The sequence below is a fragment of the Athene cunicularia genome (assembly GCF_003259725.1).
Source record: "Athene cunicularia isolate RWA chromosome 4 unlocalized genomic scaffold, athCun1 chr4_part1, whole genome shotgun sequence".
NCBI lineage: Eukaryota > Metazoa > Chordata > Aves > Strigiformes > Strigidae > Athene > Athene cunicularia.
In genome coordinates, this window is record NW_020799098.1 from 28,247,164 (window position 1) to 28,271,853 (window position 24,690).

The following is a 24,690-nucleotide window of genomic DNA, read 5'->3' on the forward strand; positions in this document are numbered from 1 at the left end:
GCGGCGGCGGCGAGCAGCGTCGCGTTGACTTCCGGGTCAGCGATCGTTCGCACCACTCGCCCCGCCCCGCCATGGAGGCCGGGCAGGGTCCTGGCGGCGGGGAGGTCGGTGATCCGGCCGAGGTACTGTCGTTTGTTCGGCGGCGTTGCCTCTAGGAAGCCGCGAGATCTCGGTGGGGCTAGGGGCTGCTTCTGCGGAGGGTGAGGCGGCCGGCTCGGGGCCTGCACGTACCCTCCGCGGCCGGGGAGGGGGGTCCCTTCGGCCCTTCGCCCGTCCCTGGGCTCCCTGGTGGCCCGCGGAGGCGGGGGGATGGTGCCCTTGAGGCCCTCCCGGCGGCTTTTCGTGAGGGGAGTCCTGGCAGGAGGTGTTTCCCCCGGTACCGGCGGCCGTCTCGCATCTGTCCTTCTCCCGACCGGCGATCTGGCGGGGTGCCCGGTCGCACGCCTTCCGCGGCAGGAGGGGGTCATGCACCTCGGATAGAAACTTCTCACACGCTGGTAAAGCTGCTGGCTAGCTTTCACTAAATATATGCATGTCAGCGGACAACACTCATTGCATAAATTAAAACTCCTGACAAATATTTTAAAAAGGGATTTAACGAGCTGTCAGATTTAATCAGTTTGGAAGGCTGGTTACAAGGCCCAAAGCAGGCTTTTCTGAAGAAAAAGGAGTGGACTGAGTTGGAATTTGACTGTGAACAAAATATTTTCTGCTCTCTCATGATTTGCAGAACCACTGATTTTTTTTTAATTGTGTATTTCATGTAACACTTATAGATAAAGGTACCAGTCCCTTAAGTATAGCTGCATGAAAGTACAGGCACTACAAGGTGTAAAAATTAGACAAAGCTTTTAATTGAACAATTCCCATAAACCTTTCATTTGCTCATTCTTTTCTAATTTATTTCTCTAATAAAAGAGGGAAATATCTAAGCCTTATGTGCCAACAGAGGAGGAAAGACGACTCCTCAAGGAATGTGCTGAAGAGAGTGCCCGGTATAGAGGTAAGTTCAGTTTGCTGACAAACTTGGTTTGTTTTCTTTCACCCTTAGTTTTTTATTGTTGAGACATAAAGGGAAGAAGTCCCCGGTCAGTGTATCACAGCAGTTGATTAACAAGCTTCAGCTGGTCTAAAACTGCATCCCAGTAAATGTTCAGCCATGTAGAAGTTACACTTATTAAGAGTTTGCAGGACAGGAATTTTGTAAAAGGTGCAACATATTTAGTAAGGTTTATGCTTTCTAATAAGATTCCTTCATATTTTAAATTAATATGATTCATAAAAGTCTATATATATATAATTCATGGAGTTTCGTTTATGTATCTGAATATTTTTTTTAATTTCTGCATTTTTCTTTTCAATTTTTGTTGTTATCTTTAGAATGCAAGAATAAAATAGTTTAGCTTAGAACTACTGCTTTCTGTCTTTCTGGAGACTCATGAAAAGAGCAGTGTATAAGAGAAAAGTTCTCTGTCTGTGCATGACAAGACATCAGCCAACGGCATCCTGGCTTGTATTAGAAACAGTGTGACCAGCCAAAGTAGGGAGGGGATAGTCCCCCTGTACTCTGCACTGGTGAGGCCACACCTGGAGTATTGTGTCCAGTTTTGGGCACCTCAATACGAGAGAGATATCGAGGTGCTGGAGCGAGTGCAGAAGAGGGCAACAAAGCTGGTGAAGGGCCTGAAGAACAAATCCTGTGAGGAGCGATTGAAGGAGCTGGGACTGTTTAGTTTGAGGAGAAGGCTGAGGGGAGACTTCATCACTCTCTAAAATACCTGAAAGGACATTGTAGAGAGGTTGGTGCTGATCTCTTCTCACAGGTGATCAGTGACAGAACAGTAGGGAATGGCTTTAAATTCCAACAGGGGAGGTTCAGACTGGACATTGGGAAAAAAATTTTCACAGAAAGTGTGGTTAGACAGTGGAATAGGCTGCCCAGGGAGGTGGTGAAGTCACCATCCCTGGATGTGTGTAAGGGTTGTTTAGATGAGATGTTGGGGGATATGGTGTAGGGGAGAACTTTGTAGAGTAGGGCTGATGGTTGGACTCGATGATCCCAAGGGTCTTTTCCAACCTGAATGATTCTATGACATTTGGGGTTTCTTTTTCTGTAAGTAAAAGACAAGATTCTCAAGAATGATACTGCTGTCAGTAGTGATTTCTGTACTACAGCTAATAGACAGGAATAATAATACACTTGCATTGTTTGCGCAGAAAACTCTGTGTCTCATCTTATTTGAAATACCAAAGTTATGTTGTTTGGGTTTTTTTCACAAAACACTGACAATTGATGGTATTGCTTCTTAACATTGTTTCTGTAATCCAAAGGCTCAAGACATACATGTTTTTTATACTCGGGATCAAAAGGGTTGACCAAGCCTTCTGATGTGAACCCACTGTTTTATCTCATGCTAGTAGATTACTCCTGATGCTGATAGGTGGCTTAGCAGAAAATCGGACAGATGAAGAATTTAGCAGCAGATTTGCTAAGTAGAGAACACTGGGGCTCTGATTTTTCCTGGCAGTCAGTACTTCTAAGGCATTATGGTTTTGAATTAACAATTCAAAGTTCTGCTTTATCTTTCTCCATTGCTTTGTCATTCTCCTCTTTTGCTTTTATTCAAATACCTGAAGACCTTCAGCTTGTTTGCTAAAATCTAGCTATTTTCCTTATATTTTTTGAGTGAAAAGAATCGGGTTCCTTAGTAAGATGACAATCAGTAACTGAGAGATTTTTTTTCAGGAGTTGTATACTGTGCTGTTATCTTGCTGGGAGAGCCTAAAGCCTGTCACTGTTTTCTAGGTCTCCTGTCTGTTTTATTGTTCTGTGTTACATGTACCTAGGTTGTTGTATTTGATGTATTAAATACATATTATTTGAATGCCCCTGTGCAAGAGGTATAGGCTGCCTGTGTGACTGCCCAGATGTCCTCACGTTACTGTATCAGTTGTTGTAATTCAAAGATGTTGCTGTACATTTGTGTATTTTCAGTTTGCTTACTCAGATTTCAAGCTGTAATCAATTTTTATCAGTTCTTACAAACCCTGTTTTGGGCAGTAGTTTCTAATGCTTACTAGTCACAGAATCACAGAATCAACTAGGTTGGAAAGGACCTTGAAGATCATCCAATCCAACCATTAACCTAACACTGACAGTTCCCAACTACACCATATCCCTAAGCACCATGTCGACCCGACAAACACCTCCAGGGATGGGGACTCCACCACCTCCCTGGGCAGCCCATTCCAACACCGAACAACCCCTTCTGTAAAGAAATGCTTCCTGACATCTAGTCTAAACCTTCTCTGGTGCAACTTGAGGCCATTCCTTCTTGTCCTATCGCTTGTTACTTCGTTAAAGAAGCTCATCCCCAGCTCTCTGCAGCCTCCTTTCAGGTAACTGTAGAGGACAAAGAGGTCTCCCCTCAGCCTCCTCCTCTCCAGACTAAACACCCCCAGTTCCCTCAGCCGCTCCCCGTACAACTTGTGCTCCAGAGCCTTCACCAGCTTCGTTGCCCTTCTCTGGACACACTTGAGTCATTCAATGTCCTCTTTATAGTGAGGGACCCAAAACTGAACACAGGAATCGAGGGGCGGCCTCACCAGTGCCGAGTACAGGGGTCAGATCCCTTCCCTGTCACTGCTGGCCACGCTATTGCTGACACAAGCCAGGATACAAGTCATTTAATAATGCAGTTTAATATATTCTTTACTGATATTACTGTTTTTAATCACATTATCATACAGTATAAGTTCTAATACTGTAAAAATTCACATTACAATCTACAGTTTTATCCTTTGCACTTTTAATCTCACTAACAAAATCAAACCAGATCAATATGACTTTTTCTCCATAAAACCAGTGTGATTAGGAAACATTACATTCCCATCCTTAATTATGTGCTGTTGGCATATCAATCTCCCATTATTTTTCCTGGGGTTTATTTTATTTTGTTCCCAAAGCAGAAAAAGTACTTTTTGCCCATAGCAGTGAAAAGCATTGATGTTTTCTGATTTATTAAGCGGCTTTTGGGTTTTTTCTGCACTTGAATAATTATTCATATTAATTTTTATGTATGAACCCAATTATCATTTACCTGTTATTCTTCTAATTTCTAGTCATCCTTTTAGGTCATTTATATGCTCACATACTAGCAGCTGTTTCCACTAAAGCGTATAACCTCTCTTTGACATCTGGAATATTTGTGTTGGGCCTGTAAGTCTCTTAAGGGTTAGACTGAAGTCTTCTGTCATAAATTCTTTTGGATTTTTTTTTTAACACATACACACCCCTTGTTATTTTTCTCTTACAATTTAGCTTCAAATTGCACTGCCATTCTATATCTCAGAAAATGCAGAACTCTAAATTGTGGAAAATCTAGGTCTAGAACCTCTAAAAGCATCAGGGCTTTAATTTTTCATAGATTAGAAGATTTTCTCTGTTTTGAAGTGTCACTTTAATCTTGCTTGTTAAACAAGGAGCCAATATTTTTTCTTAAAAGTGACATCCAGTCATATTTGCCCTAAAATTTCTGCTTGGACTCCTAACCTAGTTTAGACCTGTCAGAATTTGTGAAGGAATAAATTCTTAGTTTGTAAAGTATATTTTAATACTGTGCTGTCCAAATTTTAAAAATATCATTTATCCAGATATGAACTTAATTAGCAGATTGTATGCATCGAAACACTCTAAATATTTAATGCTTGTTACACTATTGCAAAAATTTCTCCCCTAGGTAAAGTTCAAGTCATTGAGCCTTTTTGTAACATCTACATTTTCAGACTTGCTTAAAATGCAATTTCATTATGATACATCTACATCTTTAATGTAATTAACTTTAGTCTTCTGTCATGTTTGTTATTTCCACATCACTGCATCTTGTGTAGGCATGGTGATCTTTATGAATAGTTTGAAAGTTAATCATCCCAATTCATAGTTATTTTTCCTTGAAATAAGCATTCCTTTTGGGTTTTGCCATCTTCAGATGCTTCCTGACACCTGATTTTTTTCAATATGATAAAATCCCATGTGAACTTATTAAGCTGATTGCAACAGGCAGTAATGCTTTTCTATGTTTGTTGTTTACCCCAAGTTGTATAGTTTAATCCGTAAACTACAGAGAAAGCTGCCCTGTTCTTTAATTTGCTGGTGAATAAAACAGGTTACTTAATTTTAAACAATTACATTTATATCTCTCTAAATTTTTTTTCCAAAGTTTTATGTTAAAACAAAAACAAGAATTTTTAGAGGCACTGGCCTCTATGTCACTGTGTTCTGTCCTGAAGAACTGTGTGTGCTTCTCTAGTTTAAAGTTTTAACCTTGATGCTGCTGTAGCTAGACCTGGAATCTTGTCCTTAGAGCTTTAACCCATCTGCCTTTGGCTTTTGTATTTTAGGAAGTAGGAAAACTAATTAAGAGGAGATGACTCATTAACCAGAATTGCATAATTTGTAGTAGGTCTTAAAAACTGGAATTGAGACTATTCCATCATTTATATATAGTTTGTGAATTTTACATATATATATATATAAATATATATAGTTATATTATTATACAAATGAGCTTAGTAAGGCTTAGCAGCTTTCATTTTATTGCATATTTTGTTAAATGTGGTTGACAACAATGAAAATCGTATTTTAAGCAACTTTTCTTCTTCACAGCTTTTCCTTTGGCTGCAGTGAGCATGCTTGCTACAAGTTTCTTAATTAGAAAAGGTAAAGTGTAAACATACTTTGGGTTAATCTGAATTTGCTCAGATGAAATACATTTCTGCTGTTAATAAAGTTACTATAATAATGTCTAATTTATTTGTAATTAAAAGAAGCTTAGGCTCTTCAGTGTACATGACTTGAAGTTCCTAAAACTAAAGAAGGAGCAAAACTTTAAATCAAATTCATGTTCATTTTTTATTGTCTGACACATGCAATATCACAGTGATTATGCAACAGCATATTCTGTAGTAATAGTGGTTGTGATATGATTAAAAGAGGTAATTCTTAGATTTTTATAATTTTATGGGGAATTCAGACATCAAGTTTTCTTGAATTTTCTTTAATATTAGGTGTAAAATAACCTGCTAGTTACAACCTAACCTACAGGCATAACTATAGTTGATGTTTTTCAGCCTAATTCTTAATAACTTATTACTAATTACTTTGATCCTCATTTTCAGGTGTTCTAAGAGACAGCTCAAGATTTGGCTCCTTTACAAAAGTTGCATGTAAGTAAGCACTATATATAAATTCAGCTTGTATTCATACCTTAGGTTCTGGAGTCTGTTACACAGAGGTAATTCCCATGAAACACGCTGGCTGATTCACTGTGACTCCACAATGTGCTTACATTGGTACAACTGTGCCTGAAAATTTGGAGTAAATGATCTGATATATCCAACGAATAAGTTTCACCTTCCTGCAGTTAATTCTAATAGTCAGCAACATTTTAGCTATGTTTCTTAACTTACAGCATCTCATATTGCAAGAACCTATTCAGTGTCAAGAGGTTTTTGCATTTGTTCCACCATCTTTGAATTTGTGCAGCATGTTTTGGAGAAGTTTTGTTTATAGGCTTTCCATAAAATTGTAAGATTTGAAATATGCTTGACAAGACTAATGTAAGAATTTAAGTTAAAAACATTGTAAATGGATACTGTACCAGCTTACTTAAAATTACTTTGCCAGAGTACACTCGCTCCTCCCTTCCTAATTTGAAGGTCTTTATTCATGCAGCTCACTTGTCCCACTCAGGCTATTTTAGTGCATTTTTTTCCTGGACGTTACATATGTACAATTGGAGGAAAACAGTAATTTCATTTGAATGATTTTGGAATAAGTATAATCAAAAATAAATTAATAAATTAACCTTTTTAATGTAATACATGACAGTAAACCAGGAAGTTGCCATCTTGCCAATCTGCCCAGATACAGGCAGTTACTCTTACAGTTTACTTCAGTAGGAAGAGGATAAAACCCATGATTTGTGGTGAAGGAAGTGATGTTTAAGCAGATAAATGAATGAGAGACTAGGGCTGCCATTTGTTTATGCTAAATTCCACTTGCTTTCTTTGAACCCCAAACAATGGTATAACACAAACATTTCTAATAAATAATAGAATTATTAATTCCCTGATAGCTCCTGCACATTTCTAGTTAAGGACCACATTCCTCCTATTTAATAGAACTAAATTTTGAAATCAAGGGAAAAAAATAAGGAGCAGCTGGCCTAACTATTCTTCATGTTAAGATTATAAGCCAAAATACTTCTCATTTCTCCTTTTCCATGTACTCTGGAGACATATGAACTTTCATTTTATACTAATAGAATTTTCCATAAAGTGTGTATTTTCGTTGTTTTTCAGTAGGTAACTTTGTGTGATTTATATGCATGTTAAGTAGGGGATTTTTCTGGGACATAGTTGGACTGTAAAAGGTCCAAGTTAAGCAGTTTTTGTTTCATCTTCACATTGCTTAGGTCAGATGTGCCTACTGTCTACAGGATATTCCTGAAAACTATTGCCAGGGACATAGTTTACAGATCCAAATTATGTCTCATATTTTAACTGCGCATTCCTCCTGCAGTGAAATCAGATTAAGGGAAGCAGTGCAGTTGTGTTTCATGGGGTTTTTTTCTTTTTTATTTTTCCTTCTTGAGTACTAAAACAAGAGCATATGTAATTCCAGGCACTGCTGCTAGCTCATAGCTAGCTGATGTTAAACAATGGTAAGACAGTTCCAGACAGTTCCTACTTTTCTGGTGTCTCTGATCTGAGCGTATTGCTGCTGCACCTGTTGATTACAGTAGTCTGTCTTTGACAGTGGTGTGTCACTTGTGGTTGTTAGATTCTTATTCTGAAGAGTATTTATGCCTGATTACAGTAGTTGGTCTTTTATATCTAACATAGTTGAGCCAGGTTTTCTTTAGTCTCTATCTTTCTCTGCTTTTCCCCTCTTGGTTTTATCTGGAAGTTGAGAGGTGTTTCATTTTCCAGATAGGAATTTTCAGATTCCAGGATGTTCTTCTGCCTGCAGGAATTATTCATAACTTCTCTCAGTAGTCTTCTAAGCACTCTGACAATGGAATTCCTAGTTAGTCATGACTGATACGCTATATTGACAACATCCCTGTCAACACAGCATAGAGCTATTGGTCCTCTATTCCTGTTTGGCAGTGATCCATATGTCCTGCTTCATGTTAGCCTGCAGTGGGACCTGCCCTCTTTTATTGATCTCTGATCAGCTTCTCTAAGGTCTTGTCACAGTGAATACAGAAGAAGCAGAAGGCAACAAGATATAATTTATTGTGCTAACTTCAAAAATGTGGCTCATCTGGCTGTTAGTTCTGTAATAAGAGAAACCAAGTGTTTTAGTCAATAATTACTTTGGGTGAAATCTTCCAGAGAGATGCTTCCACTTTTGTTGACTGGAAGGCCTCAAGAAATGAGGCTTTCTCTTTGTATTTATACCAAGGATTAATTTTCTTTGCTGCTTAGCTTTATTTTGGTAAGTATTTAGTTTGAATTCCTGTTGGGCTGTTTTTCCTTTCAGGGGCTTGTAAATTTTTCCTTTGTGCATATTTGTAGCATTTGAGGTGTCTTCCAATTTTTTTTTACCTGTTAAACAGCTAAACCCTCATATTTCTCAGTTGTAAACCTCACTCATAGTTGTGGCTGTTCTCTTTTCCCTTGGAAAAAGATTTTTAACTTCCTTTTGAAAATACAGATATTAGAACAGGAATCACAGTTTCAGTACCAGTACAGCAGAGTAGGGTAAAATCCCCTTTTTATATTGATTCCCAGGCAATGTAATCTAGAAGTGAGGACCTCAGAGGATTAGTGTTACTGGTAATTAACTCCTTCCTGACTTAAAAGATGATTGATTCTTTAGTCTTTGCATTTAGAAAATACTCACTGCATATGAAAGAAGGTCTAGTCCTTTGCTCATAAAAAGTTGACAAGAAAACTTCTGTTAATTGCCATTGAATTCTTCATACTCCGTTTGACCCACTCATAAAACTTGAAGGAGTCAGTTCTTTCTGGGATTAAAACTGGTGATTTCCATCAACTATCACAATCATTTATTCTTATGTCCTGTCTAACAGATGAAAACAGCTCATGCGCTAAATTGAAAGCATTTGCCTAGTGGTTGTGAGGGTTCAGCTAATTCAGTTGTTTGCCCTTTGGCAACCATACCATAGAATTCTCTTCAGAAGATACTAAGTATAATACTGTTTACTTAGACTCCTTTTCATATTAGTGAAAGCGCTTTCAAGATCTGACTGTTCTGATGGATTAATGAGAAGAATTTACTACCTTTGTTTATTCCTGACTGTTTATTATCTTTGATAGTTTTTTCCAAGATCCAGAAATAACAGTTAACTGATTGCAATTACTTTCCTTTTTTTGTCACCTTTCAAGAAGTACTAGCTGAAATCATCTGATGCTCATGCCACGTCTAAATCATTGCTCTATGTCTCTGTTCAGCTGTTGCGTTTGTTTTTAGTACCCTTTGTCTGCAGAAGAAGCAGAGAGCAATGATTACTGCATGGTTTTGGTTTAGAACTAAACTTTTTTTTTCTTCAAGGTACTGTGTACTTTATTTGAAATTCTGTTAAAAACTATAGTGCATATTATGATACAGCATATAAACCTGCCTTTTTTTTCTTTTAAAAAAGTTGCTGGAATGTGTGGATACCTGGGTGGAAAGATATCCTACTTGCCGATCTGTAGTGAAAAATTTAAGAAACTGAAGGATTCCCCAATAGGAGATGTTCTACGACAAGCTCAGAGACATAGTTCACATAAGTAAGAATTTAATTCTCTTTTAAACTTAAAACTTATTCTTGAATAGAACATTTTTAATACTAACACATCAAGGCCACGTTTGCAGCTTTCAGAGATCTTCAGAGCTGCACATTCCCTTTTTCCCTATTAGCCCAAATCTACCACTTTCAGGAAGCTGTATCAGTTGGCTGGCTATGAAACATACATTTTGAGCTCTACATACAACTGATTGCTTTGAGGAGTAGAAAAAGAAATTTTTTACTTAGGAAATTGTATTCCTTGTAAATTAAGATGTTGTTTTCCCATGGAATTTACTTACAGCAGTGTGACAGCAGAAGTTGCCTCCTTAATTTAGAAGTAAACTAAGTTAACTGAAGTAAAACAGTGTTATGTTCTGGAAGCTTTTCCCATAGTTTAGTTTGATTGAAGTAGGAGGAGGGTGGAAATGATTTCAGTGTTTATCAAAGGAAAGAGCTCAGTAAACAATATCAGTGCAGGAAGAAGCATGGTGGTCAAACTTAATGCCATTTGTTTAAATCCTTTACATCTGTAACAGCGTTATACTGTGCATATGAGAAACTCATCAGGTTCTTAAAACTATTTCCTGTTTTGTTCCACAATGTTTTCTACCTCAAGTGAGTCTTAATTGCACACTGCTTTCAGAATATCTCACTTCAAGCCTTGATTCAAAACTGGGAGAGTAGTGTTTGGATAGTGAGTAGTAGTCCTGCTACGTATGTGCTAAGATTTGTTTAATATTTATAAAGGATTTGGTTAAATTCTTAATTATTTCATAAATTTAGATTTATGACAGTTTTGTCTGCAAGATTTACTTTTATTCTGAAATGGTTTATGTTCTTATGGCCTCAAACGTAATTTTAGGAGTTACCAGTTACTGTGTAAACTGAGCTGAATATGAGCTGGACTTGTCCCTTTACCCCACTCTAGTTTCTAATAATGGTCAGGATTGTTAACTGTTTACTCTAGGTGAGAACCTGTTTAAATGCCATCATCTGCTGCACCAATAAGTCCCTTTAACCTTTAACAGCCCATTCTTTTGCATCTGTAAAATTTTATTTCCTAAGTAATAAATTCCTTTTTTTTTTCCTTGGTTGAATGATCAATTAATTCAAATTGCATTATTGCAATACATGCATACTGCTCTTTTAAGCCAGGAACAGAAACCATTACATTTTCATGGTCATGATACATCTACTAATTAATGTGTTTTGGTAATTCTGATTTGCAGTTAAAAATAGGTAAGGAGCTAAAAGATTAGATAGTTCTTTAAAGCTCTGTTTGCATATGCTTTACAAATAAGGCCATAAGGCTTACCTCTGTAGGTTTATTGTGAGAACAAAATAAAGACTAATTGCAAATGTTTTTCATGTGAAACTAAAAGTACAACTAAGCAGAAATCTAAAGTTAAAAAATTAATAAATACTCTAGAGACATGCTAGTGGCACCAAATGGTGGCATTCTTGATAGAGATGTGTTGTGTAGTGGTTTGCAGGGCCATTCTGAGTATGTAGTGGATGCTTTAAAATATCAGGCATTTCCAGAATATTCTTTATATGATCTTACCTTTCTCTCTTAAGAGAAAATTTGCTCATGTTTCTGCCAAATTCAGCAACTCAATAAACTTTCATAATTTAATTTTCCCAAGATAGCTCTTCATTCTCCTTTTCTTCTGCTGTTCTGTGCTGATCAATGACAGCAGCTTCTAATGATGAAGAGTTTTAAATTTCAAATTCTTCCTAAAAGGCCTTTAAAAATAACTGTAGTTCATGCTACCACTACTTACATGGGCACGCCCTGTACTGTTTATGTCTGATGTGTTTTTTTTTCTGTCTGAAGACTCCCTGTGGGGAGGGATTGTCATTTTTGTCTTGTAAAATGCAAAATACTTTGTCTCTTTTGTCTTCTGTTCTGGAGATTTTCAGGTGTGATTTAAATTTATGGGATGAAGGAAAGAGCGTTGGGAAGGGACTAGATAGATCTTTACAATGTAAAGAAGAAAAAAACCACCCCAAACTTTAAGAAAATAATTTGTGTTTGAAACTATATAATTTAAAATAGAAGAGTGCTTTCTTGAACTACACATACTGTTACTCATACAGATCCATTTTAACTTCAGTATTTCTGTATTTAATATTTAATTGTATTATTTTCCAGCCGTTCCAGTCGGAAGTCTGAATTTTCAGACATGCCTTCTCAGTCGTTTGCTGAGCCTTCTTCTCCAAGGGCTGGATTTCCACTTTCTTCTGGCTATTCAGATGATTATAGCTCAACAGATAGAGCCCTCTCAAGTTATGAACCTGTTCCATTCAGTGCTTCCCTGAGTGAATCTTCACCTACAGGAATCACTGATTACACCGTTCAAGGTGTGTTTTGTCTTAATATTCAGCAGTTTGTAGTACGATTGACTTGTCTTTCTCTTAGATACTTCTCTTACTAGACTATGTATTTTCATCCCATACAAACATACATGGTACAGTGTAGTGGTTTTGAATGAAGCAGCTTGAAGTTCCCAGAATTGTTTTTATACAGAAGAGAAATGTAGGTGGTATTTTATGTTCTAACTGTAAACCAAATTCAGGGTTTTTTTCATGTTTTGGTAGCACTAATTGCAAGTAAGTATCATAAATTAATTTACAAGGTTTAATCTGTTGTGAAACTAAACCTGCAAAAAACTCAGCCTGACTTGAAGTTCTTTTAAATTGAAATTAAGGTGAATATGCCATCCTTTCACCGCACCAAATAAACCATGGTGTCTACCTTTTGTCTGCTAGGCTTTCTGAGGTTATTTAATTTTCACCAGTGGTGGTGCTGTAACTGTACTGCTATAATTCAGTGACATTAAACTTTTTTATAATGTGACAAACATTTACATCTTCTGAGAACTGAATGCATATTGTGTTCTGTCCAGCAACAGCTGATTTTCTCACAGAGAACTAAAATGGTTTTCAAGTACTGTTCTGTGCAGCTGTTCCCCTCCTTTCAGTTTGAACTCTGACCTCCGCTATTGCAGGGGAAGCACACGGTTCTGAATTCAGGTGTCTCTGGTACACAAAGGAGGAAGTTACTGTCAAATGCAGAGTTTCATACTTAGAATTAGTTTGGATTTTTTAACTCCTTTATGGAAAAGGTTTTATTTCACAAAAGCCCTTTTCAGTTCTGGTTTAGTTATATAAAAATATCAGGTGTAAATGTGTCAAGGAAATTGTAATTACATTAATCAGAAATAGAAATAGTTGGTATAACCTTCATTATAGAATCGAGGTTCTGCATTATAAATGTAGTTAAGAGGATAAAATGTTTATCAGGTAACATATGTATGGATGGATGTAGTCCTAATTCTCTGAAAGAAAATTTAAAGCCTGAATGCAAACCCTTGAGCTTCACCTAGATTTCTCTTCAGAAATCATAAATATATCACATGTATGATTGTCATAAATTTTAGATAAAGTGACCAGAACTGGTTTATCCATCGACTACCAGATGGTTGTTAGGATTTCTATTGGGTAAAATGAGGAAAAGGAGTTAAATACCAGTCTTCCAAAGCAGTTTGATAAAACGAAAAGGATAAAAGGAATGTATTCATTAAAGACCACATACATTCTCGGTTGCATTTAGAACTGCAGCTGTCATGCTCCTTTTCATTTGGGATTGAGCTGTAATTAACTGGCATACTAGAACAGGTTGTAGCCAACTTTTGGGGTGTGATGCAATTTCTCGTATTTTGATGTTTTTGTTTTCAGATCCTGCTCCAATTCCAGAAGAAAGCCGTAAAAAAAAAGGTATCACATATGAAGAATTAAGGAATAAACACAGAGAGACATATGAGGTAATGATGCCACCAAAGGCAGAAACACCGAGCAAGTTTTCACAGGAAAAAACAGCTAAGGAAGGTAATACACTGATTTACAGAAATGCACAGTAAATTCAAATATTGACAATAATTTAAAAAATGGTTACAAACTCAAGGCTTAATTCTGCTTACCCCTTAAGCAATTTATTTTTACAGGATTTGCAGGTATCTCATATGTGATGTGGTCTGTAGTTTCATATTTCAAATTTAAAAAAAAAAATATTGATCTTCCAATAGCAAATTATAATTCCTCTTCTCTAGCCATATTGCTTGTTGCCACACTGAAAATCTCATAACTTTTGATTTATTGAATATGTCAATCAACCTCTTTCAACAAAGAATTCTCTGAGCCCAGAGCTTATGCTGAAAAGTTTTAGCTATGGAAGGGGGTGTATATTTTAGATAGCATTGTTCTCTCAAAATAGAGCACATGGTTGATGGTTTTGAAGAGGGGGGTATTTATTTTTATTAATTGTTTCATGTGGAATGAGTGGATTTCTATAGAGGCATTGTTTATAGAGGTTCATTTTCTACATTAAATCTCAAAGGAAGGAAACAGTATCTGGCAGCAATATTGAGACTTGTTTTCACAGTGAAAAACAAAACTACACAGCAAAATAAGAATGCAATGTCCTGAAGAATAAGATGCCATTCAGTCAACTTTTTGACTCAATGAATTTTTTGAAACTGAGACACACAGAAGCAGTTCATAATTGCTCTAGCACTTGTTAAATTAGTGTGACATCTGTGAAAATAATGTTAGCAAGAGGAATGCTTTAACATTTAACACACTCTACTGGACTAGTCAGCTTGAATTGTTTGAGTTTGTGTGCAGTGTTCAGTCTTGTCAATCCTGTTGCAATAAGATTTGTAGGAATAGCTAACTCTCCTATTTGGTGTAACAGGTGGTAATAAGCATAGAAAAGTATATTAAAGCAGAAAGCTCTGAAGTGATAGTAGTAAGCTTTGGAACAGCATTGCTTAAGAGTGTCAGTCTATTTCATGCTTGTGAGTTACTTTCACCAGATCATCTGTCTTTGGACAGATCTACACAGTCTTGAAATAAAAATTACAAACAAGTATTGAGTAATGATTGAAATCTATTGTTTCAAGGATGAAAGCCTTTTTCTCTTATCACGTGGCTATACCAAATGAGACATTAAAAAATTATTTAAGCTGTAGTTTCAGATTGCTGCTAAATTCCATAAGCTGACACTTCATTGATTTACACAATGTTGCCTTTTCAATATATTTCTCCACAAATAGCCTAGAAATGTCACTAGAAAACCGTACACAGAAATCTTGAGGAATATTCTGCAAATCTTGCCATATTCCATGGCAAATCTTGTGGCTGTGAAATAAGAGTATGTGTATATTATTTTTAGTTATTTGAGGTCTATAAAAGACCTCTCTAAAATGTTCATCAAATACTGTGTTCCATTTGATGATTATACTCAGGCTTTGAGAAATTCAGACATGTTTTACAAATGGAAGTACATTTAAATCTACAGTTCAGGGATTCTACCATTCTTGATCTTGCTTCTTCTGTCACACTGGACATGTTACTCATATGCCAGTTCATATGTCCCGAGTTGTTCCCCCTTTGTTCATCCTCTTATCTCTGCGATGTAGCAGCCAAACTAGCAAATAGGAGACAGTGGTTTTTGCCCTTTGCTACAAGGACATAAGGGAAAACAAACCATGTTTAAACCAGTTTTAAGCAGTTCCTAACTTCATATGCTGGTGCCTTTTGGATTCATTGTAGCTGTACAAATAATGCACATCTGCATAGTGATCTGGACTGGACTGTTTTCCAGGGAATGAGCACAGCCTGCTCAGCTGCCATGGTTAATAGAAGTGGAAATCAAACTGTACTTTGAGAGAGCTTGTCATTGTGCCTCACTGCAATGTCAGCAAGCTTAAAAGAGATTTGTCAGTGTATGATGTTGAGTTTGCTGACATCTCACTGAAACAAGGACCATGCATTCTGCTCTATTCCACTGGTTCTACTGCAGATAGGTATTAATAAACAGTGGGCTTAGTAATTAACCTGCAAGTAGATCTATAAAGGGGTGCTTTGACTAGTGTCAAGTTTGTATGGATCCATCCTTTACACTGTCAGTGATGGCAGTCAATTATGGACCACTCTGCAGCTCGCAGAGAGAGCATCTTTGTCCCTTTCTGGTCGTTGTTCAGACAGGCATGACATACTTCTGAATAAATCTGTTAAGACCAATACCCTGGGTTTTTTTTTTACTCTCTGACTCAGTCCTGTACTAAAGGAAGCTGCCAAATAATGGCTGAGTAGTTTCCTTGTAGGGATTACTGAATTCTGTTTGTGTTTGAACGTGTTTTTAACAATCCTGAATCCATCCAATTGTGCACGTAACTAGATTATGTAGCCACATTATTTATTCTAATGTTCTTGCCTGTTTCCTCCAATTGTCTTTGTTTCATCCACATGTTGCATTTGTTTCAAAGTAATTACAAATTCTGTAGAGCAGGAATTAGCACATTAGGCCTCTTGACCGAATATTAATTCATTAAAGAAGAATGATTAACAAACTCTTTTCCCCATTTATTCAGAAGTAGCTTTAATTAGACGTCTGCCGTGCTGTGACTGACACTCTCCCCACCTACCACTGCAAATGATAATGCATTTCATCATATTATTCAGCATTGTATAAGATCAACTTTTGCAGTTAAGTCATATGTGACTATTTTTTCTTCTTTTCTTTAGTTAAGGTAAATAAATATGGAGATACCTGGGATGAGTAAGAGCTGAATGAAGAACTGAAGAAAATAATCTCCTGTCTGATAACTTGAACTTCATCTAGATTAATCACAAGTATGAGCACCTTTGGTGTGTTCTGCTGGGCACAGCTATTAATAAATGAGGAGAAAATCCTGACTTGCCATAAGATTAAAAAAAAAAGTATTGGGGCTTTTTTTAATTTTGCATAAATGGCAAGCGACGCTATTGTGAGGTGTCATGACTGTAAACAATTTGTGCTGTTGTTTAAGAATGAAAAGGGTAACTGGCAATAACTAATATAAATGTATAGCATAAGGTAAAAATATATGTAAATAAATGCAATCACATTTATTGGGAAGGGAAAAATATGAGAATCTTGTGAAATTTTAAAGAGTTGCATTAAAAGTTACCTGTAGAACTCACCTCTCACTTTGTTTTGTCTGAAAGGGGTATGCTGGAAACCTCAAATTGTCATAGTTGGTTAGTAGTGTCTGGAATAATACTGAACTATTCAGGAACAAAGTGCTGAGGAACCTAGTAAAACAAGTAAGCATAGCTCACCGTTTTTCAAAATGGTTTCACGGTGCCAGCTGTATTTTTAGACTGATACTCTGACTTCCCCACACTGGGTCTCTTCAAACAGTCATTTTGGAAGAAAATGATTCAGTGAAACTCCAGATATTTAAAATAGCTACATTTAAGTGCAGAAGTTTAAACCTGACAAACTTTGGTAAAAGTTTGAATGTCTTGGCTGTTAATATTAGGGTTTTTGTATTTAGCCTTATTTCTCAATTGGTGCATGTTATCACGAAAAAAATCCAGGTTTATGGAGAAAAGATCCTGATCAGTGGAATACCTGTAAGAATAGGGCTATGTTGGCAAAACTACTGAAGAGTATTTCCTAACGTTTGCATTGCCTGCTCTGTCTCAGTCAAAGTGTTGTCTTCCGTGAGGGATTCTCATATTCTCATCTATGCCCTTTCATCTCACAGCATTGTGTTTCTTTGGGGGTTTGGGCTATAGGGACAAAAAAACATTATGAAGTTGATAGCATAAAAGCATTCCTGACATCCTTGTTGGAGAAGAAAAATAACTTATCCACCAAGATGGAAATACTCAAAGACCTTATTGATTTAGTGAACTAGTAGCAGTGCAGCATGAATGAGAAAATTATTTTGGAGGGGTACAGAGCAGTCAGCTGAAATGAGGAGGAAAAACGGCAGGGGAAGATGTGAATGCTTAAAGAACCTAATACTACTTCTAATAATCAAAACAGGAAGATTGTTTTCAGAAAAGCTAATCTTCAAAAAAAAAAAAGGAATGTGCTAATCAGATGAAGTTGTATCAGAAATTTAACTTAGAGAATGCTTCTCATGGCTGTGATGAGAGAACTCTGAAAATGCACAGTTTGCCAGAATTATATTGCTGTGGGTTTTTTAAGTGCACTATTCCAAAGCTGATTAGATGTATTATGAAAATACAAAGTTTCTTAGTTGTGAGTTATGCAAGTAACAGAAGGCAGAAGATTCAGATGATAAAACTGGAGCAGATTCCATCTGTAAAAAGGAGAAATTCTTTTTCTTTTGAATGAATGAGAAGTCACCAACTGAGAAAACACAGGAGTGGCCTTACGGCACTGAGGAAATAGCAACACCTAGAAGACACAAACTATTGAACAATAAGCTCGCCAATAAAAAAATTTATTGTGGGGAGCGGGATTTGGGATAATACTGTATTTTCTAAAGCAAAATAATATAAGGATATAATAACTTGTTTTTCTCAGGAACCTTAATGCATGTATTTGTGTAAGGGAATGATCATCTCAGGAGTTGACTATATGAGTTAACATAAATGCCTCTGTGGTGTGGACACTCCACTGAAAAGAGACTCCCCCCATTTTGAGACTTTCCCTGCCAAAGTTACCATTGTGCCAGTAGGCTTACATATGGGCAATCAGGTGTTCAGTAATCCCCTGGAACCCTGGGCTGGGTTGAAGGCCTGACACTCCTGTTCCTGGCCATTCTCCGGGTCTCAAGCTCAGGGCACGTGCTGTGCTGCACACTTGAACCAGTGCTGCCAGTACTGATTGTTGTGTATGTGCTGCTCTATGTATTCCGTCTGATTGTGTACTTGTAGTTACTTGTGTGTTCGTCTTCCTGGCAGAGCATTGACTGGGGACCAGCTAGCTAGTACAGAGCAGACACAGAGGGTAGAGTATTTAACCCTAGGTCATTTAAATGCTGAAAAAGTTATGCCTATTTCCGATAATAATATGATTATCAGAAGCCTGTGATCTGAAAATGAGACTTCCTTCGAAGTGCTTTGCCTCAAATTAATATTTTAGGTGGTCAAACAGCATCTCATATAAAATGGATTAGAATATTTTTTCCTTTCTTAGAGGAGAAAATGAGGAATATATAATATATAACTAATGTTGCCTTAAAGGTTTAATGTCTGCTTAAGGTAACACTGTATATACATAATATTTTTAAATTGAGAATAATGTTTTCATTCTGTTGCATCTAGTTAAGATCTCTGAGGACACACTATTTTTTTGTACTTTGGAACGAGTTGGATTTACCGTCAGTTTAAAATTCTTTGGCTCTCCACCACATCCTTAATGTTAATAAGTATTAACATTAATAAGTATTCAATATGGGAGAGTTCACAGTCATAGCTGTTAATTTGGTAGAGCATTGGAAACTGGAAATTGCTCAAAGTGGGGTCACATTCAGTTTGCTGTGGCACTGTCTGGGTTGAATCTCTAATTCACAAAATAGCCATGGGAATTTAGTCGTCTTCCTTCCCTTTTCCTGCACCTCTTCCATTAGTACCACCTTGTTTCAGAGTAGCTTTTTTTCAGCCTTGTGATTTCATAGCAGCAACCCAGGTACCCATGAGCAGCTTGCTCATACTGCACTTAAATGATTTTGGAGGATTTTTAACTGAATCCAAGTATCTTAGAGCTGGCAGCAGGGTTGGTTATTGTCGCTGAAAGCAATGTGTCTAGATATAAAGAACTACTGAGAATGGTGAATGTGTGAAGAAAGCATGGCAGAACCTCTTGTTTTATATTTACATGTACTTCCAGCTAATGCATACCATATTTTTCTTAATTCATTAACCAGGCCAACTGTTTTCCTGGAATATATGTCCCTCACTGCTCTTCAAAAATCACAGTAAGAATTTCACTTGCATTACCATTTGTATTTCCAGCTATGCATGTTTACAGTCTGACCTAACTACAAAAACAGTGGCACATGAAGTTGTCCTGTGAGCCATCATACTGATTATTCATTAATAAATGTGAATTAACTCTGTAATTATTGCAAAGCTAAATAAATTTTCTTTTATTTCTCAAAATAAATTTTAACTACATAACAAAAATTAGCTCTTATACCTTAAATCAAACACCAGGAAATGAGTTTGAATGCTTCACTATGAACAGTTCTAAAAAAAATTTAACTGTTTTCACAATTTCTTAAAACTTAAAAATAAGCAGTTGCATGGCCAGCTCAAAGGAGTTAGTAGCATTACCCTCAAGTCAGCTGTCACTACTATGCATGAACACAGAGAAGAGGCTTCTGAAAATGTGCCTCAGCTCTTTAACAGCTGGTAAAGCTCTACCAGAAATCCCAGTCCTGAATGTTTTTGCCTTTCCCCAAATCAGCAAGCATGTTTTAGAGTCCCAAGTAAGGGCACAACCTGAACTTCCCTGGGCTTTGTTCCTAGTAAAGTTGTTTCGAACACATCTACATGAAACAGAAAAGTGTAAATGAAAAGTAATTTGATCATCTTAATGCAAGTTAAGCAGATTTGCAGAAGCCTGGGGAAATCATATGTAATATTACAAACTGAACCCACGAACTTCTTGTCTCCTTGAGATTCAAGAAGAAATCCTGACTTGTCCACTATTTGCTGGAAGCTGAAAGGCTTGATAGTTTCCCCTGTGCTGGACTCTTCATTTGGTGACCTTTAGTGAGGACCTCGTTCAGCCAGTGCACGCTGCAGGCTGCGCATCCAGCTCAGTTCCTCAGCTGTCCTGTGTAAACCAGGCCTGTCACAGCAAGGCTTTGCTCGCAACCCGAGCTTTCTGACTTGCAGCTGAGGTAAGTTATCTCTGTTAAGTGAGACAACAGCACTATAAATATCCCTTTGCTTTTTTGCAGTTTGGTCACCTATTGTTTTTAAGTCAACAAATCGTGTTTGGATTTTAATCTCAAGGCAATAAATGGGGCAATTTGCATCTCAATACTGTTTCAGGCTCTTACCTTGGGTCTGTTTGTATGTGTTTGCACTAGTTTAGCTAAGCCAATGCAGGATTGGACACAGATATGTCTCAAGTTATAATTGCTAATATGAGCAATTGCTAATTATCATTGCTAATATGACAATTGCTAAGATAATATAACAATTGCTAAGTTATTACTGCTAATATGAGAACTGGACAGAAACTACCACCACCAGACAGAAGTTTTGAGGTATCTTCGAATACCTGCACTAGAACCTGAACCAAGGAATACCAGGGAGTCTTACAAAAGAACAATCTTGGCCAGGGCACAGATTTCCAGTTTGTAAGACCATGAAGTGAATTATTCTTTCCAAGTAATGAGGAAAATAAAACAACTAGTATTTTTATTTAACTGAAGTCAAGCAAAACCAGAAATGCATAATGGTTCAGGTTATAAGATGTGATGAAAAATAAGGTATTCTTGGATCTAACAGCTATTGAGAGCTGCTGGAGAGTAGACGATAATCTGCCAGGGAGATCATTTATATTTAAGGTAAATGAAAACAGTATAATTCTTAAAGAATCAGACATCAACAGCCATGATTTAAAGCATTTGCTTCTTTCTGTTTGTTCTCTTTAATGTTTATGGATGCCAGTTACTAGGCTATTTATATATTAGTGTTTCAATCCTTACCACTTGTTTACTCATTTTTACTAAGCTATTGTTATTTTTTTGATTGAGCAATACAAATTTCCTGAGATTTTAAGATGCACTGCAGAATGGTGATACATAGTTTCAACATAGAGTCATAATATCTTCCATTTAGCAGAAGCATAGCTTTGCAAAACAAAAAAAGCAAGTCTTGTATGAGCTATTTTCATAACGTGATACTGAAGTAAACAAAAAATGATGTATGATAAAAAGATATTGTACAATCATCTAATACAAAGGATATTCAAATACAACTTTCACTTACCCTTGAAATGAGAAAAAAAAAATCTTAAAATGAAAGAGAAATTAAGTGTTTGATAGGTTTCCTTTGCCAAAGCTCAAATTATTTTCAGGATTAAAAATCTGTAGTGTATAATGTTTGTGGTGGTGTTCTTCCAGTTGCTCAGTGATGATGTAGGATTCTATTTTCAGGATATGCAATCTTGGCGTGAATGACTTCTAAATCCAAAAATTTTCAATTTATTCTTTATATGGAATGCTATACATTCTTTTCTACTTTCTCTGATCCATAGAGGAAGCACATTTCTCATGCATTAGATATTTTATCATTAAGGTAAAATTAGGTTCTATATAAATCTAATGCCAAAATAAATAATTTTTGGCTTAAATCTGTAATTTAAATATAACAGGTAATTTTAACTATCATATGATAACTAGCATTTTAAAATAGTGTAACTGATACAGGAAAGGGTAAATTTTATTGCAGTGGCTGATCCCTAAGCATCAGTGATGGCTTATTAACAATGTCTACATCATCTTCTAAATAAGCCATGCTAAGTAGGAAACATTTCTGCTGGTACAGTGTCATGCAGTCAGCGGCTATGTGCTTGCATTGAAGAGTTAAGCATGTTTTTAGGGTCTTCTTAAGGTTTTATGAAGGACTCCCATTTTTCCTCTCTTACCCTCTACATGCTAGATAACATGCAGCTGTCAACCGACTTTGAAGGCTGCATTGCATTGCACAAGCCATGCACCATGCTGCAGCAGCAACAAGTGAACACGAAGGAGCCCCTTCAGCCCGTGCAAGTTCTCACTGCACTGGGAGAAGCAGAGGAGAGCGCAGAAGGGGAGAAGGCTGGGCTGGCAGAGCAGCTGTCCAACCCATGGTCCCGCTGGGGCTGCCAGCTGCTCCACAGTGAGGGGTGAAACCCTGACCTAGACAAGAGCAGGCTCTGTGTCTGGCAACGGCCAGGGGCAGCACCCAAGATTATTACAGTCTAGGATCAGTAAAGCTAATCAGGAGAATGGGAGTGATTAAATGGCAAGCATTTGCTGTTGGGTAAGGTGTCAGATTTGTATTTTGAAGTATTATACATGTGACAATATAGCAGAAAGTAAATTTAGGCATGTCTAGTTCAGTCATTGCAGACCTCAGCCTACAGCTGGTGTGAGTGAAGGGCAGCTTGAAAATACATCTCTGGGAGGAAGTATTAAAGCTGTTTCTGGCTCTGAAATACCTGAGCTTGCCGATGTGCCTGACCAACACAGTATTGCTGCTGAATGCTCAGAATGCACATATGTGAGAAGTAACACTTTGGAGTTTAGGTTAAGTGGGGGTTTTTATGCAAGATTCTAGTATCTGCTTTGGGAGTACCATTGCTCTCGAACAATCTATAAGTCAAAGACAACAGGAAAAACGTCCTTTCTGATCCTAGTATTTTTTTCCTTCATCAACAGAAAAATACTATATTGTAATTAAAATTATTTAAAGGTGTATTTTCTCAGGAATCTTGAATCTCGTGCTCTGCGCACATGAAGATGTTTCAGTCTCCTCTTCTAGGTATTAGCTACCTGGGTTTTAGTTTGTTTGGCAAGGCTCTTAACTTGATTTTTCAACAGCTGTAAACATACAAGAATCATCGTAATGGTCACCCTGTCTTCCATGCTGACTAGCAATCGTTCTAGAAGGAGATCCTTCACCAGTATGCTCTCCTGTCCTCCTCTGATCAAAGCTGAGAAGCTTCCTAACACAAAGGTTTCATTTAGATCATGCAAATCCTGATGTTTTACAGCCATCAAACCTCCATGTAGCTCATGCCTTTTGGAGCCCTTTCGTTTTTTCCCACCATATCCTGTGGCAAGAATATCTGCAGTGGAATTGTGCCATATAAAAAAGTGCTTTTCTGATTGCTTTAAATCTGATTTCACTGAGTGCTGACTAGGTGTCTTTTTTATCTTATTTTTTTCTCATTTTTCTCTTAGCTCTGTTGTAGACTTTTTGAGGTACACTCGAAGCACCACAGTATTCAAGATGAGGGCATGCCATAGAATTGCTCTGTAGTATGTCTATTTTTTCCCCAGTTTTTGACTAGGAATTGTTAAAGTTCTGCTTGCCTTTTGGCTGTCATAGACCATGGATCTTATGTCTTGCAACTGTGCAAAACTACACAAAATTACTCCCAGATCTCTATACTGAAAATGTTAAGAGTAACGTAAAACCACCTGTGTGAGGCCATTAGTATTCTTCCCTATGACCTTGAAGCTTATTACTCAGACTCTCAGTACTGAGTTTTTTTCCTAGATCTATCATTTTGTCATCAAGAAACTTAGTCATGTCTTGCTTTGTCAGGCTATCCGTTAATATGTTGACCAGATGCCCCCTAGTATGTCCCCAGAAGCCCTCTAAACCTTTCTAGATTTTAAACTGGCCTTGAGGAGAGTCTCATTTCCTTTCCTGAGATCCTTGTTTTCTCGAGAGACTTATCAGAAAAAAAAAACCCTAAAACCTCCAAACCCATACTAAAGCATGTGCACAATATGGAGTAGATCCCTTTGTTCCCATGTCCACTCTTTCAAAAAAATACTAATAGGTTTGTAAGATATAACATCCTGCTGTGAAAGCTGTAATGATTCTTCATAATATGTCATACTTACGGCACTGTACAACTTTACAAATCCACCCATTTTAGAGGTGATTTCTCAAATGAAGCATACCCTTGGTAAACTAGTACACTTCATAAGAGCTAAGTCTGTAAGTACAAGGGGCTTTGTATTTCTAAGATGTGGAACTACTGCAATACTGATGTCAGAATTTGGATCCCTTGTTTTGGCGCTCTCAAATGGAGCTGCTGTGTGTGATGCTAAAAATGAGTTGGGTGAGTGGGACAAATGACCAGCAGCTCGTTCACTGGTAGAAATAGTCATGATAGTCATGAGGAAGAAGGTGCTGCTCCCAAATGAGTACTGCTGTCAGAGATGCCCGAGCACTGCCTGAGCTAGCTGCCCCTCCATACTTCCCACCTGGCCTGGTCCCACATGCTCCTGTTGTAACTCCTGTGCCAGAGCTTGTTCCCTTCTTACCAGCCCGCCCAAAGCCC

At 37.3% G+C, this 24,690-nt stretch overlaps 1 protein-coding gene across 1 annotated transcript; it reads left to right on the forward strand.

Moving 5' to 3' along the window:
* Positions 1-10: 10 nt before the first annotated feature.
* OCIAD1 (OCIA domain containing 1) lies at positions 11-16,831 on the forward strand. Its single transcript, XM_026847118.1, has 8 exons — positions 11-122; positions 919-1,003; positions 5,666-5,719; positions 6,178-6,225; positions 9,675-9,804; positions 11,959-12,167; positions 13,545-13,694; positions 16,395-16,831. The coding sequence occupies exons 1-8, from the start codon at positions 72-74 to the stop codon at positions 16,430-16,432; spliced, it is 765 nt and encodes a 254-aa protein (XP_026702919.1). The 5' UTR covers positions 11-71; the 3' UTR covers positions 16,433-16,831.
* The last annotated feature ends 7,859 nt before the right edge of the window (positions 16,832-24,690 follow it).